The following is a 14,749-nucleotide window of genomic DNA, read 5'->3' on the forward strand; positions in this document are numbered from 1 at the left end:
TTGATTAGATTTAAATTAAACATTTTTTGTAAAAACATTTCACAGGTGTTGCTGTTTGCATTGTTGTTTTAGAGAGAGAGAGCACAAGCAGAGGGGAGAGGGGGAGAGAGGCAGAGGGAGAGAGAATCTCAAGCAGACTCCCTGCTGAGTGCAGATTCTGACGTGTGGCTCAGTCCCACAACCCCGAGATCATGACCTGAGCCAAAATCGAGAGTCAGGCACTTAACCAACTGAGCCACCCAGACGCTCCATTTGCATTGTTTTTAGAAAGCCATGATATTGCTCAATTTAGAGTGAACCAGGAAAGGGAAATAAGGTTCACCCCTTGGCTTTGCCATTTCCTAGTTTTATGTGTCTGGACAAACTACTTGGTTTCTGTGAGTCCTGGTTTCTCACCTAAAAGGGGAAAATAAACCATCTACCTTGTACGGTTGTTCTGAGGATTAAATGAAATCATGTCTCTGAAAGTACTTTGGAAAGTAATGTACTCACTTCATGTAAGCATGGGGTGATTGGCAGCCGTAGCACACAGGAGGATTGTTTGGCTTAGGGCTGTCTCAGTTTTAAAATTGAGAGTTCTAGGGCGCCTGCGTGCCTCAGTCGGTTAACTGTCATGCCTTCGACTCAGGTCAGGAGTCCCGCATCGGGTTCCCTGCTCAGTGGGGAGTCTGCTTCTCCCTCTACCCTTCCTCCCTGCTCGTGATCTCTCTCTCTATTTAAAAAAATAAATAAAATTGCGAGTTCTACATTCCAGAAAATGCTACAGTCCTGGGCAAACGGTCATCCTACCCGCAGCAAGTGTAAAGGTGTGGACTTAATTTAAAGTAGTAATATTAAAGTATTATCTAAGGTAGTACTAGGAGCTTGTCACACAGCTGTAGCTACAGACCCTTAGAGGTCAGCGTTGGAAACCTAGCCCTGAACCGCTGTGACTGGTGGCAGTATTGTTAATGTGGAACTGTGTTTTGTTCGGACAGGTGGGGATGCATTCCAAAGGAACTCAGACAGCAAAGGAAGAGATGGAAATGGATCCAAAGCCTGACTTAGATTCAGATTCCTGGTGCCTCCTGGGAACAGACTCCTGTCGACCCAGCCTCTAGTCTCCTGAGCCTGTGTGGCCTCCAGGAAACTGGGACCCAAGAACTTCACAGCACACTTACCGAATGCAGAGAGCGCTTTCCTGGCTTTGTTCACTTGCAGACAAGGAGTGCAAGGCGGAGGCTCTGAAGCACTTTCCGTGTACACTTGGAGAGTGGCATTGCCTATTAGATAGGATCTAGGAGTGGTTTTGTTTTGGAGAATGGAAGGGCCCCATGGCCCCGGCTTTGTCCTCAGTGACTGCCATAGCAGCAGCAGCTCGTACCTCATCTGGTGACCCCACCTTTGAAGAGGAGACACAATGCTCACCTTAATTTTGCTGGTAGCAGCTTATGTCCCATTTATCATTTCACCATTACTTGGAAGCTGCCTTGGGAATTCAGCACCAGGCATTGCACCTCTGGGTGGAGGAGGGAAAAGTGTAAAGCTCGAGTGGGCTGGAACCAGGTGGGGCCCTTGCAGGCTCATCTGGAGGGAGGTGAAGCGGTACAGCCCTCTCCGGAGCCCTGAGTCTGGGAAAATATGTCTGGTGGAGTCAATCTGGGGCTTGTTTTCAGAAAGTTGAGTTACTTTGCGCAGCTAAATGCTTTAGGAGGAAAAGTGGGCTTGGATGGCTTTTCCTCTGAGGGTCGATTAAAATGTCTTCAGTGAGGAGGAGAGAAGGGCGGCTAGGGTCCCTCCTCATCACACAGTGGGGTTGCCATCTATGGCCGATGCAGGTAGGATTTCCTAACTTGGGAAGATACCTCTAAAAGGTGAGGTGTCTTATAGAAAATCGAGTCAGTGGGGCAATAGGCATGGCCTTAAGAGAAAACCATGAGGGCGAGAGGGCCTCCTTCAGCTGCCTCCACTTGGTGTCTTTAGGAAGGTCTAGAGTGCCTCTTCCTTTGTGGCTCTTAGGGTTCTAACCTGGACTTCAGCAGCCCCAACCACTCCCTTTCTGTATGTCTAGTCAGTATTTGTCCCCTTTTGGTGTTTTATGAAGCCATATCAGTGAATCTGTATCATCTTTCCTACTTGAGTGGCCCAAAGCCAGCACCAAACCTGGTAGTCCCTGAAGCCTGACAGAACAGGTAGAAGGTGCCAAGTGAAAGGAATTTGGCTGAGAGCTCCGTTCTAGTCCCATAGTCATTGTGTCCTTACAGACAAGGAGCAAGCTAGCTTTCCCAAAGAGAGCATGTCCTCAAAGCTCTTGATGGTTTTTACTTAAGGATGTGAGCTTTGTGTTTTCACCTAGCCTTACGAAATGTTCCTTTAGTATTTTGGGTCGTAGGAGTTGCTTTGATGAATCTCACATCCTCCCTCCTTAGAAAATGCTAACTTAATTTTTGTTTCATTTTCCTCAAACCAAAAAATGAATGTTTGATATCTCTTTAATATTTTGGAAGGACCTGTGCAATGGAAATTTTGCCATTTCCCTACAACTGGTGGGATAAAGGCTGATGCTTGGGGAAAACCCCGTGGCTGGGGATGGGCAACTCTGTTCAATGGGATCTTCTTTGGTTTGATGTTCCCATTGTTTTCTCAATTCTGGGAAGCCTAGTACAATGGTACTAACGTAATCACTAAAGCCTTTTCTTAAAATAAGGGAAGGGGCCAACCCCGGATTAAAGTTACAAGTTCTGGGGACTTGGGGGTTTGCTGTAAACCCCAACAGTGGGTTTTGGTCTATCATGTAAATGCACCTTTGTTTTTTTAAGGACTGACTGGCTTTTCATGTTCCTGTATCCCTCATACTCACCATCTCAGCAGGCCTGAGAGGCAGGCTCAGTTTGGGTGTTAATCCTGAGTATTGCTTCTGCTGTGGGACTGAGGAACAGGGCGCATTGCTGACACGGGGATGGAAGTGAGCATCGGGGGGGGGGAGAGCCCTGCTCTTGTTCCGGAGGGGAGCCATTCTCTAGCAGGGGAACATTGCTCATTTTCTCTAGCATGTTCCCTTGGGAAGTCTAGCTTGCTGTTAATCTGGCTGAGAATCTGAGTTCTGTGCCTTAGAGACAATTTGCACTTTCCCAAATTGTGCCTGGGACAGCCATATGATTTTTCCCACCAAATAGCTATGCAAACAGAAACCAGTTCAAAGGTGGCAGCCATGCATTAGATAAAAACTGAAAGGTTAGGCAGCNNTGCCTTTGAATGGTTTTCTGTAGCTAATTCTCTTGAAGTTTGTCCTGATTTTCTTCTTCCTGCAGCGCTAGGAGATTTCAGTTTCCCAGTAGTAGCGCTTTGAGTTATAGTATAACCTGAGTTACTCCTCTGCTCTGACATTGTCGCTGAAGAACTAGCTCGTTGTTAGCCAGATGTTTGAAAGGTTGAGGGTGGAGTGGTTTGGCATTTCTGTTTTAAATAAACATTTAAACTCTCAATCAGTGCTATGCCTGCGCATGGACCTTAGTCACTGGGGATGAAACACCCAGATTCTAGGCCTTCGTGAATCTTTGATTCAATAAGTCTTTATCTAAATAAATAAAAGACCTTGTAACAGAAACAACACAAGGGACATTTGCACAAATAATCTTTGCTTTTTTTCCAGTTTCTTTTTCTTGCTAACAGAATCATTTCTGCTGCTACAACTTTCTTCCCCCCAAACTTCTCAAATATAGTGCTTAAAATGCGCCACTGAAAGAGGAAGGATCATTTCTTTTATTTACCTCCTCCATCACAGTGGGCTTTTTCAAGTGCTAATGTGCGTCTATGTTTACAAAACTGTTTTCCCTCAAAGAGGGTGAACCGTATTTGGTCTCCCTGGCTTAGCACAGCCAAGTTATCACTTCTCTTGGCTGAGCATTTCACTAAAGTTTAAAGTAAAAGCAGCCTTAAACTCACATTTCATTTGATTTGCCATATATTTGGAAACATTCATAATAGAACAGCTCAGGAGCAAGGATGTATTATAAATAAATTCTTTCAAATGAGTATCCCTGGGCCTCCAAAGAAGTATTATTCATTAGTGTCCTGCAGACTGGGCTGTAGTCAGGACTACAAAACATGTTCCTTCCTGCCACAAAGCCAAAAATCATTTATTACTTCAATGATTAACTATGGAAATAAACATGCTGGTCACTAAACCTCACAGAATCAGGAACATTAGAGAGGAAAACACTAGATCACATCTCTGCTACCTTGTTTGTAGTCATGAAGAATGATAAATTAATGACCAAAAGCAAATGTTGGCCGAAAGGTACCGTGCTGCCTTAATACAGTGCTGCTAGGGAGTACAAGTTCAGCACGTCTGCATGTACTTTTATATGAAGTGAGTTTCACCATGAGATTTTTTTCCCATTGCTTAACCTTTTGAACTTTAAAATGTATAGCATTTGCTTGTACTGAAGGTTCTTGGATAAAGCAGTATAACACATGGACAATACCAAGCAGCATTATCCACTGTCATCCTCTGCTATCCAGGAAGAGATTTAGATAGAAAAAGGGTTCTGGGGCTCCTGGGTAGCACAGTCGTTAAGCGTCTGCCTTCGGCTCAGGGCGTGATCCCGGTGTTCTGGGATTGAGTCCCACATCGGGCTCCTCTGCTGGGAGCCTGCTTCTTCCTCTCCCACTCCCCTGCTGTGTTCCCTCTCTAACTGGCTGTCTCTCTGTCACATAAATAAATAAAATCTTTAAAAAAAAAAAAAGAAAGAAAGAAAAAGGGTCCTGACCTCTTCCCAAAGAGCAGATCAAGCTAAATTTAAAAGACTAATAGTCCTAATCTAATCAAGGCCTCTGCATGTTGAGATTGGAAGGCACACTGAGGCACTGACTATTGCGTTGTTTCTCCAGCAATGTAAGAATGAGTGACTGCTTCCTGTGTCTACAGAGGGCACTGCCCACACATGCATTTGTTCTCCCCAGAGGGCCCTGATCTGTGATCTTCATCACATCATCCAGGGATCCCAAACCCAAGTGCCCGTGGGGCCAGGCAGGAAAGGTGAGTAAGTGTAGTGGGCCAGGTGGGGCTGTGGTGATCTGCGCGGTCAGAGCACACGGTTGGGGCTATGCAGGGTTGCTGGCCTGGTATTTCCAGAACTGCCGGCTTTTCAAGAGATTCTCCATATCCCAATTTTTAAATGTCAGATTTATGTCAAATCTGTAGGACAAAGCAGTCCATAGGCTACCACTTTGCGGCCTTGGCCACAGCTCATTCTTGCCATTTATTGCTTTTACCATCAAGTGTGAAACGTACAGTCTGTACTTCACTAGACTCGCCTGGGAAGTGGATATATTGGGTTAAATATCCAGTGTGTGTGTGAGGTTTCTTCAGGTGGCCAGCCTAAGGCCCCACGATGTGATCCCTTTTTCTCTTTGCAACAATTAAGAGCATAAAGCAACTCAATATGTACTGTTTTTTAAGTATGTACATTCTTTTCAGCCTAGGGCCCTAAAGCTTCACAGTAAGGCCTTAAATTCACATTTCAGATCGGTCTGATCTGTGAGCCCAGCCACTCAGCAGAAGCAGCAGAGGAGATGGAACAAGAGTGAGTGGCCATTTGTTGTTAGAAGCATACGGTTCTGTTGTCTGCTTAGTCACCTTGGCCCAGGTCAGGTTGGGCATTTGTTCTCCAGTGATGCTCTCAGGACAATAATCCTACTGTTATTTCAGATCTGTTCTGTCTTCATCCTAGCTGAACTGACACTACCCCCAACAGACGTTACCTTATCACTTCTCCCATCTGACCAGTCTAGGACTTACTCATTTTATTATTTAATTTTAAATCCCCCAAACCCATTGATTGAAGGTCTAATTGTGAAGAGTACTTGCAGTATGCACAGCTCTGCACAGAAAAATTTAAAAGATCAGTATCCTTCTCCATCAAAGTTTACTCTCTAAAAGAGAAGTTCATTGTGGTATAATGGGCAGGGACATGTGACATGGCAATGTCCCAGCTTGCTTTGATGGTAGATTTTGCTGCTGCATTTAAAAAGCCATACACCCAACCTGATTTCAAAGCAGAATGCCAGCCATAGCTGAAACTATGAAACTTTCTTCCTTCTTTCCTTTTTTTTTTTTTTTTTTTTGACATATGAAATCCATTAGCAAGAGCAACTACTGAGGCATACAGGGTGCTCTCTCCCATCCCTATCATGTAAAGCACATAAAGATGAGGTTCCCTTTATGGCACAGTACACCACAAGGAGGGCTTAGGATATACTGGCACCCTAACTTTACATACTGGTATTGGCTTTTGGCCAGGACCATGCATCACGGAGGTCAAGGATACATTTCCATTTGCCTTAAAAAGCAAAATCATATGATCTTTTATAAAAGATACCACCTGGGTGATCATGACCCTCTGACACCAACTCAGTCTCATGAACCAACTTCTTGCAAGAGCAAGAAGAGTTAACAGGAGCCACAGGCATACATGCAGAGGCAGCGGCGGAGGGCACAGCAGGCACTATGCGAGCACAAACCGCCAGTCAGGCACGCGAGAAGACGGCTTTAATGTAGCCCGCTCGCTACTCTTGCCCTCAGTTCCGAGGGCAATAACAAGGCACGCCAGCCTGAGGTGGTAATTTCGTGGGAAGCTGAGGCTTCCTTTTGCCTCCTGCTGCTTAGCAATGGGTCTCTCCTCACTGACTAAGCTCTGCAGGCAGACGTGGGAGATGTAAAAGTTTTTGTTCTGTTTGGCATCAAATTATGCTATTCCCATTCACTGCTGCAGAGAAGCAGGGCCTTCCGAGGCTTCCACTGTTGTCTGCTCAACTGCAATGCTTCCTCGGAGGTGGAGGCCGGTTCTTAATGGTCTTACACTTGGGAATGTGCCGCTCAGCCACCTTGGGAGCAAAGTGGCGGCTACAGTGAGGACACTGAATATAATCCGGGTTTTCTGCAGGCAGGATGGGAGGCAAGTCTGAGGGGTTTCCACCTTTGGCAATTACCTGCTGGACCTCTCGAGCCTGACGGAGGGTACGGATGAAAGACTCGTGCTTCTGTCTCCAGTTGCTCTTCTGGGGAGGTTCAGCCTGTAAGAAGGAGGAAGACTGATATTCAACTTGGCGTTTACCACATCTCCTTCTGAGCCTTCATCAGAATGACAGTAAGGCAATGTAAAGGGTGTCCATCCATAAGGGCGGACCAGGAAAGGAGCAACACAGCTGACTTGCCAGAGTGGAGGCACTTAAGCTAAGGGCCTGCCAAGGGGGACAGTACTGAGAGGCTCGGTGCTTACAAGTACAGGCAGTGGAGAGGGGAGAGGTGCAGGGCTGAGAATAAATTGGATTCCTGGGGCCCCTGTCCCATCTTGCACATCTAAGTGCCTGTCACTTCAGCACTGTCACAGGAGAACGGGGATTTATTCTCTGGAGAAACTGAACCAGACAGGTTTCAGACTCAGGGAAGTCCAGGCATGGTGGAGAACAGGGTAATATTGAGGCTGAAAATTGGAACTAAGTGCAAGTATACATGATGAATTAGGGAACTGTTGGCCTCCTTCCCCCGCTCAGCTCCCAGGATATCAAACACACTGGTACCCTCACAGGAGACAGGAGTTCTCTGGATGCACCAAGCAGTTGAGAGAAAAGCCATTAGATGCTGACCTTGAGTGACTCCAATGAAAAGACTCACTATTTGAGAACCTAATAGGAAGGCCTTTGGTCAACAAGCCCCACTTACACTTAAATATGAATGGACAGCCTGGGATCACCAGACATTTGAGTAAAGCTCTAAGAAGAGAGACACCAAAACAGGTACATGAATTTCTCTCTCTCTCTCTCTCTCTCTCTCTCAGGAAACAGGAATAAGGCAAGTAAAAGAAAACTTAAAACCAGAGAACCAGAAAGAACTATTACAAATTAAAACTGTGATAGCTAAGGGGCACCTGGGTGGCTCAGTCGGTTGAGCGTCCGACTGCTGATTTCAGCTCAGGTTGTGATCTCCGGTCATGGGATTGAGCCCCATGTCGGCTCTGTGCTCAGCTCTGCCCCTCCCCCTGATCTCTTGCTCTCGCTCTTTCTCTGTAATAAATAAATACAAATCTTTATTTTAAAAAGACCATTTCAGAAAGAAAAAAACTGTGATAGCTAAAAATAAAAATAGAAATGTAAAATGTCAAGAAAATTACTCAGACGGGGCACCTGGGTGGCTCAGTCGTTAAGCGTCTGCCTTCCGCTCAGGGCGTGATCCTGGAGTCCTGGGATCGAGCCCCGCATCAGGCTCCCTACTGGGAGCCTGCTTCTTCCTCTCCCACTCCCCCTGCTTGTGTTCCCTCTCTCGCTGGCTGTCTCTCTCTCTCTGTGTCAAGTAAATAAATAAAAAAATCTTTAAAAAAAAAATTTACTCAGAATGGGAAAAAAGATCAAGATGGAAAGTAGAAGAGATTAGGAAATTAGGAAGCCAATCCAGGAAGTCCAACACCTGACCAAAAGGAGTTCCAAAAAGAATAGAAAAAGCACACAGAAGAAATTATTAAATAATATAACAAACATTCCTAGAATTAAGGTCACTGCTCTTGCAATTGAAATAGTCTACAAGTATCCAACACAATCAGTGTGAAACTGCAGAGTTTCAGACTAGAGAGAGAATAGTGTAGGCTTTCAGAAGAAGAGAAACACCAAAAGAGGTTTCATATAGCAGAACAGGAAGCAATATGTCATCAGACTTCTCAACAGTAACACTGGATGCTAAAAGCTAGTGGGAAAATGCCCAGGGTCGTGGGATGGAGCCCCCCCCCCCACCTCCCTGCTCCATGGGGAGCCTGCTTCTCTCTCTCCCTCTGCCCCTCCCCCTGCTTGTGCTCTCTTTCCCTCTCTCTACCTCTGTCAAATAAATAAAATCTTAAAAAAAAAAAATTTACTCAAAATTTTAAAAAAAAGTTCTAACAGAAAATCTACTTAGAATTCTATACCTGGTCAAATCCATCCATCAAATATAAGGCTATAAGACTATCGTATAGATACTTTCATACATCCTGAGACCAAAAAAAAAGTATGCCTCCCATACACATTTCTTGAAAGCTTCAGCAAAGCAAGGAATAAAGCAAGAGAAAGAAAGACATAAGAAGCTAGAAGCAGGACCCAACACAGAAGAGAAGCAAAAAGAAGTCCTAAAACAGCAGGTCCGCACCAGGCCTGGAGAATAACCATCCAGACTGGTACAGAAGAAAAAGAGTGGTGGGAGGGCAGTTCCAGAATGAGAGACAAAAAAAAAATCAAACTGATGGATTAGGTGTTTGAGAATTTACAAAAACACTAAAAGGTGTCTGACATCATCAGATGGATCGGTTAGGAAAAAAAGATTAGAGACAGGTGCGTAGGAAACCAAGCAAATGAAAACATGAGTCAGCTATTAATTCCAGGTACACGTGGGCAGAGGCAGAATTTGTTCACTCATCATCGAACAAAATTTACATGGTTATTATAATGGTTTAACCCAAAATTGTGCTTCCACTACGATGGAAGGAGAAGGGAAGGAGAAAAGTGAAAGGAGAAGAGATGTGAAAGAGAGTTTAACCCGCAGCATTCATAGAAGGAAGTCAACAGATAATGTGCAAAACTGATGATTCAAGAAAGTAAGCATATTATTGAGAAATACAGAAACGCATACCAGAAGAGTCATCTGAAGGCTGCCACTGGGGGCCAGACTAGGATGGAAAAGGGTAAGGCAGGATCCTGCTTATTGCCTTATACGTCACGTAGTACATGATTTTTAAAATGTATTCAAATATTATTCAAATTAATATAAAATTAATTTTAAAAAGAAAAAAGAAGGCAAGTAGCTGTTTGGTGATCTGATATCATTAATGATGAATGACAGGAAGAGATATTACCAAAGGAGAAGGATCCTTCAGGAGAGAGTCCTACTGAAACAGACAAGAAAACAAGATAATCTGTGTTAGAGATGGTATCTAGGAATTTCTAAAAGAATGAGGGGAAAGTTCCTCAAGTATATGATAGTTCATCATATTGAATGAACTATTAATGCATCATATTGAAATTTTATTCAATTAACACTTGTTAATAACAAAGTACAAAGATGTGGTCCCTGTGCTCAAATACTTACGGTCCAGTGGAGAGACCAGAGCTACGAGTCTGCTGGAAGTTATGTGAAAACTAAATGATACAAAGAAAGTCACCTGTTCTTGTGAGTACACTAGAGGAATAACAGGGAGACACAACCTCTCAGTTTCCAAGGCCCAAAGCTTTGGAATAAGACTTAGAACATTCCAAGGGGGGGGAGTGCATCTCAATCCAGATCCTTTCTGCTTCAGTGTCCTCAATGCATCATATCCCACCCCCCCAAAACTAGTTTCCACAAAGCTAGGGTGTCTAATCTCAGAAATCCAATTCTTTTGCTTCACTGCTACTGTATTTAGGAATTTAAGAAACAGAAGATTCTTTCAGGTGCCTGCCAGAAACAACCACTATAGTGGGATAGAGAAGACCCCAGTGGATTATTGGGTTGACCAGAAAGAAAACAGGAAAGAACAGGAGCTGGTGATCATATCATTATCTGCAAGAGCAAAATGTTGAATTCTTGTTGGAAACTGGCCTTCGGGCAGATTGTCTCTGAACACAGAAGGGACTTTTTTGTGGTCATCTTCCAAACTCTACTGAAAGAAATAACTGCCATCGACTCCTCCTAACAGCCACCGCATAAATTTGAGTTTTCAAAGGCCCCAGCAAGTATGCCCGTAAACTGTAAAGTGCTTAGCGGACAAGAGGTGCTACCACAGCATAGGGAGGGTGGGAAAGAAATGAAAACAGAACATGCTCTCATATTTTGTTAGAAAATTAGAGTTGGGGGGCGCCTGGGTGGCGCAGTCATTAAGCATCTGCCTTCGGCTCAGGGCATGATCCCAGCGTTCTGGGATCGAGCCCCACATCAGGTTCTTCTGCTAGGAGCCTACTTCTTACTCTCCCACTCCCCCTGCTTGTGTTCCCTCTCTTGCTGGCTGTCTCTGTCAAATAAATAAATAAAATCTTTAAAACAAAAAAAAGAAAAAAAAAAGAAAGAAAATTAGAGTTGGATGGGGCTTTGAGATCACATGGTCTAGGCTTTCCCAAACTTTGGGGTCATTGGCACACCACTTTCACTGTGTCCCCTTTACTATAACTTACTTAATATTTTTCTTTAAGTTCATGATTCCTAGAAACCACGGGCTTCATATGTTGTTATATTTTTCTAATACACAATAAAACTACTAAAATAAAAAATGATTGCCAGCATGCCGCCCTTTGAGAAACACTCATTTACAAGCCAAGGGGCATAACATTGACAGGGTGGCAGACTTATTCGTGAGACAATCTCCAGAGCTGACTGTCCAAATATGCCTGTGAAGTGCCCCTAAACTTACCAGGCAAGTGTAGCACAGACTTTTTACAACCTAGTTTTTCTGCAGCTGGAATGTTAACCAAAAAGAAAGTCCTTTACTTAAGGTGTTTACGCTCTAAATGGGGAGAAAACAGATTACAAACTTCATTGTGTTTCATGTATTTACTAAGAAGGTATATCAGAATTGAGTTAATCTTGAAAGAGTAGACAGGGTTATAGGCGTTGCAACAAATCCTAATCTTGGGAGGCGGCCGAGTGTACTGCAAAGAGCAAGGAACTCTCTCCTGGGCGTGAAGGGCTGCCTCATTGTTTTCTTTATATTTTTCAAATCTTTTTAATTTTCTACAGTAAACATTTATTACTTTTATAATCAATAGGACATATATTTTTAAGTCTAGATTTTGTATTCATTCTGACCCAGATTTATATGCTAACTCTGCCATTTATTGTTTTTTTAATTTCTTTTTTTAAGATTTATTTACTTATTTTAGAGGGAGTGTGTGTGCACAAGCAGAGTGAGGGGCAGAGGGAGAGAGAATCCTCAAACAAATTCCCCCACTGAGCACACAGCCTGATGTAGGGCTGGGACCCGATGCGGGAGCCCAAAGTGGGGCTCGTGGGGCTTGATCCCAGGACCCTAAGATCATGACCTGAGCCAAAATCAAGAGTCGGATGCTTAACCGACACTTAACCGACTGAGCCACCCAGGCGCCCCATAGGTGCTGACTCTGCCATTTAAAACTGTTTGTGATCTCAAGCAAGAGAAACTCTCTGAGACTTGATTTGTGAATTGATAAAATAAGAGACAACGAAGCCCTCGCAGGGTTGTGGTGAGGAGCTTATGAAAAGCTCCCGTCACAGGAACTGGCACACAGTAGTAATCAACAGATGTTAAGTCGCACTTTCTCCCTATACGACACATGAATTTTTTCTAAAGAAAACTGATATAACATCCCTTTACAGTGATCCCCACTCAAAGTCAAATCCGTAAGGGCCCTGCTCTGTTACCTTGACTGAGGCTGGTCCCTTCCAGTTCAAGTACTGCTCTAGTTCTGTGCCCTTGGCCCGGGCTCTGGAGGAGTCGAACACTTTCCTCTTGGAACCCTGCATCCTGATGCAGACGTTGGAGTGTCTCTCCAGCCTGAGCAACAGAAACTTGCGTCCACAGTGGCTACATTCGCCAAGTTCGGGCCCTTCAGCGGAACAGCTGGAAACCGAGGAGTCTGGTGCCCTAGACAAGCTAGAATTGCTGGTGGATCCCTGCAAAGCACTGCCAGGCCCTTCTGAAGACTGAGAATGCTCCTTTGATGGCTCTGAGGCTAGGTCTCGGATTTTGTTATTGCTTGCCACCAGTCTTTCCCTTTTGAGCTTCTGTATTCCATAATCAGAGAGCTGGAATGGACTAGAATTTTCTTGAGACCGTCCCCAAGTTTCCTCCTCTCCCCTGTCTCTACTGAAGACCTTCTCGGACCCGAATTCTGGGGAGAAGGTAGGTTTGTATGTGGTGTTGCTATTACCTTTAACTCTCCTCCTGGGGAGTGTCATTCTCTGTAGCTCTCTTTTTTCATTTTCCTTAGCCTGTACCTTTTCTTTCTGGATCCTTCTGAGTTCCTCCTCTGTCTTCTTCAGCTTTTCCCTTAGGAGGGTCTCTTTTCTTCGGATTTCCTCCTGTAAGCTCTCCCCTGCAGCTTCTAGTCTTTGGATCTGCACCCATTCAGTCCTGTTGGGGTGTGCTGTGGCCCTCTCCTCCTGTGTGGCAGCAACGGCATGAACCACAGATGAATTCGCCCAGTTCCTGGAACCAAAGCTGCTGTATGGAACCTCTCCTGGTTCAGGGGGCCTTAGAGAGACATTCTGGTCCCCATCAATGCCAGCCTCACTTGTACCATGAGACTTCCTATGGAACACGGGTTTCAGTGGGTATGCCCGGTCTACCCCAACTCGCTTCTTTGTGAAGGGGATGAATTCCTGATTGTTTGCTTTGGGATACTGGGACTGAGGACTTGATGAGTAAAACAAACCTTTCACTTGGCCCTGGGGATTGCTTCTTGAATCTTGCTGGCTGCCAACACAGCGGGGATAGGAGTAGCTCCGGGCTTTTGTGCAGGTGTTCCATTTGGAGTGAGTGTAGAGATTATCCAATGTCAGCTCTTTGTTGCTCAAAAGCTTCTGCTGGAAATTGTTCCTCAGGTGCCCCATAGAGGGCCGCTGAGAAGAGTCACCTTTTTCACAGGGCTCTTGCTTAGCTGAGAGGAGCCCTGGAGCTTCTGTTTTATTATATGGAAGCATAACGCCCACAGGCAGAGGTGGTGCCAACTGGAGGCCAGCCATTCAGGGACTGGACTGAAGCCTAGGGGAGATTTAAACCAGATACATGTGAGGAGTTTGTCTGAGGTTCCCCCACCCCCTGGCTGCTAAAGTAAAACTGTTTCTACATTTGTCCTACCTACGCATTCTCTTGAACTTTTTAGGGACAGTGGTGCTGGGTCGGCCAGAGCTTTCCTTCAATAAGCATTTGGTGAATGCTCATTATTTCCTGTGGGTGCTTATTAGGTCCTGAGGATAGAAAAACGAATGTGACACGGGTGTTCCTGCCACCTAGCTTTATTCCAGTACCAGCCTCTGCCATACACAGCGATGCTCCCGCCACACGCAGTAGACTCCCTACCTGGGGGAAAGATTTACCGGAAAGAGCTACTGGATCGAAAGTCAGGTTTTAGGCCTATGACACAGGACAAGCAACTTTGCCTCGCTTGCTCGTTTCTTCACCCGTAAACTGAAGTTGCGCTCAGAGTTACATGACTGGCATTTAGGGACCTTAGGACTCTGAGTCCAGCCCTATCGTTTCACAGGGGAGCAAACTGCGGCCCAGAGGTAAGCGGCTGGCACAAAGAGCTCTCCAGCTTCCCTCCTGCTGGAACCGTACTTGACTCCAAAGAACACAGAGGCCGCTCAGGGCCTGCAGCAGGTGCCTGGCTGTCAAACCCTCACCCAAGAAGTCCCCCGGGCGCGCACAGCGAAAGGTCTGTAACCTGAGAGGTGGAGGCCACCTGACCTGGCCCCCCGCAGCTTTTAGATCCGGAACGCTAAAGTCACGCACTGTCCTAAAGGGTCACCCGGGGCGCCCCCACTGGAGACTCTGCGTTGGGAACAAGCCCTCTCTCTTGTGTCCATGAGGCCCTTGGGAGGTCGAGGTGCTGACCCCATGTCTGTCCCCCACTTCCGCGTACCTGAGGCTCTGGTGGACCGTTCCTGCTCAGGGCAAACCCCAGGACTTAGTTTTCCAGACCAGACCCCTACCTCAACAGATCGCCGCGCAGACGCTCTCTGCGGGCCTCTGTTTTTCTCGTTGCTTGGAGACGGAGCGCGTGCGCGCCCAGCCCCTTC

General features: G+C 45.5%; 2 protein-coding genes across 3 annotated transcripts in view; one reads left to right on the plus strand and one right to left on the minus strand.

The window, feature by feature from the left end:
- NEK9 (NIMA related kinase 9) overlaps window positions 1-3,464 on the plus strand; it is a 36,032-nt gene extending 32,568 nt beyond the window's left edge. Inside the window, exon 22 of the mRNA XM_040641640.1 lies at window positions 978-3,464. Coding sequence (XP_040497574.1) covers window positions 978-1,100 — 123 coding nt within the window. The 3' untranslated portion in view covers window positions 1,101-3,464. The remainder of the gene's footprint in view (window positions 1-977) is intronic.
- On the minus strand, window positions 2,106-14,728 carry ZC2HC1C (zinc finger C2HC-type containing 1C). Of its 2 annotated transcripts, XM_040641641.1 has the most exons (4): window positions 14,593-14,722; window positions 13,809-13,918; window positions 12,371-13,712; window positions 2,106-7,056 (listed from the first exon to the last, which is right to left on the minus strand). In XM_040641641.1, the coding sequence occupies exons 3-4, from the start codon at window positions 13,691-13,693 to the stop codon at window positions 6,793-6,795; spliced, it is 1,587 nt and encodes a 528-aa protein (XP_040497575.1). In that variant the 5' UTR covers window positions 13,694-13,712; window positions 13,809-13,918; window positions 14,593-14,722; the 3' UTR covers window positions 2,106-6,792. The 2 variants fall into 2 exon arrangements, with proteins under 2 accessions (XP_040497575.1, XP_008697812.1); XM_008699590.2 differs by lacking the exon at window positions 13,809-13,918 and having other exon boundaries at window positions 14,593-14,728.
- Window positions 14,729-14,749: the final 21 nt, after the last annotated feature.

This window comes from Ursus maritimus, unplaced genomic scaffold, assembly GCF_017311325.1.
Source record: "Ursus maritimus isolate PB19 unplaced genomic scaffold, ASM1731132v1 scaffold_25, whole genome shotgun sequence".
NCBI classification, from domain to species: Eukaryota; Metazoa; Chordata; class Mammalia; order Carnivora; family Ursidae; genus Ursus; species Ursus maritimus.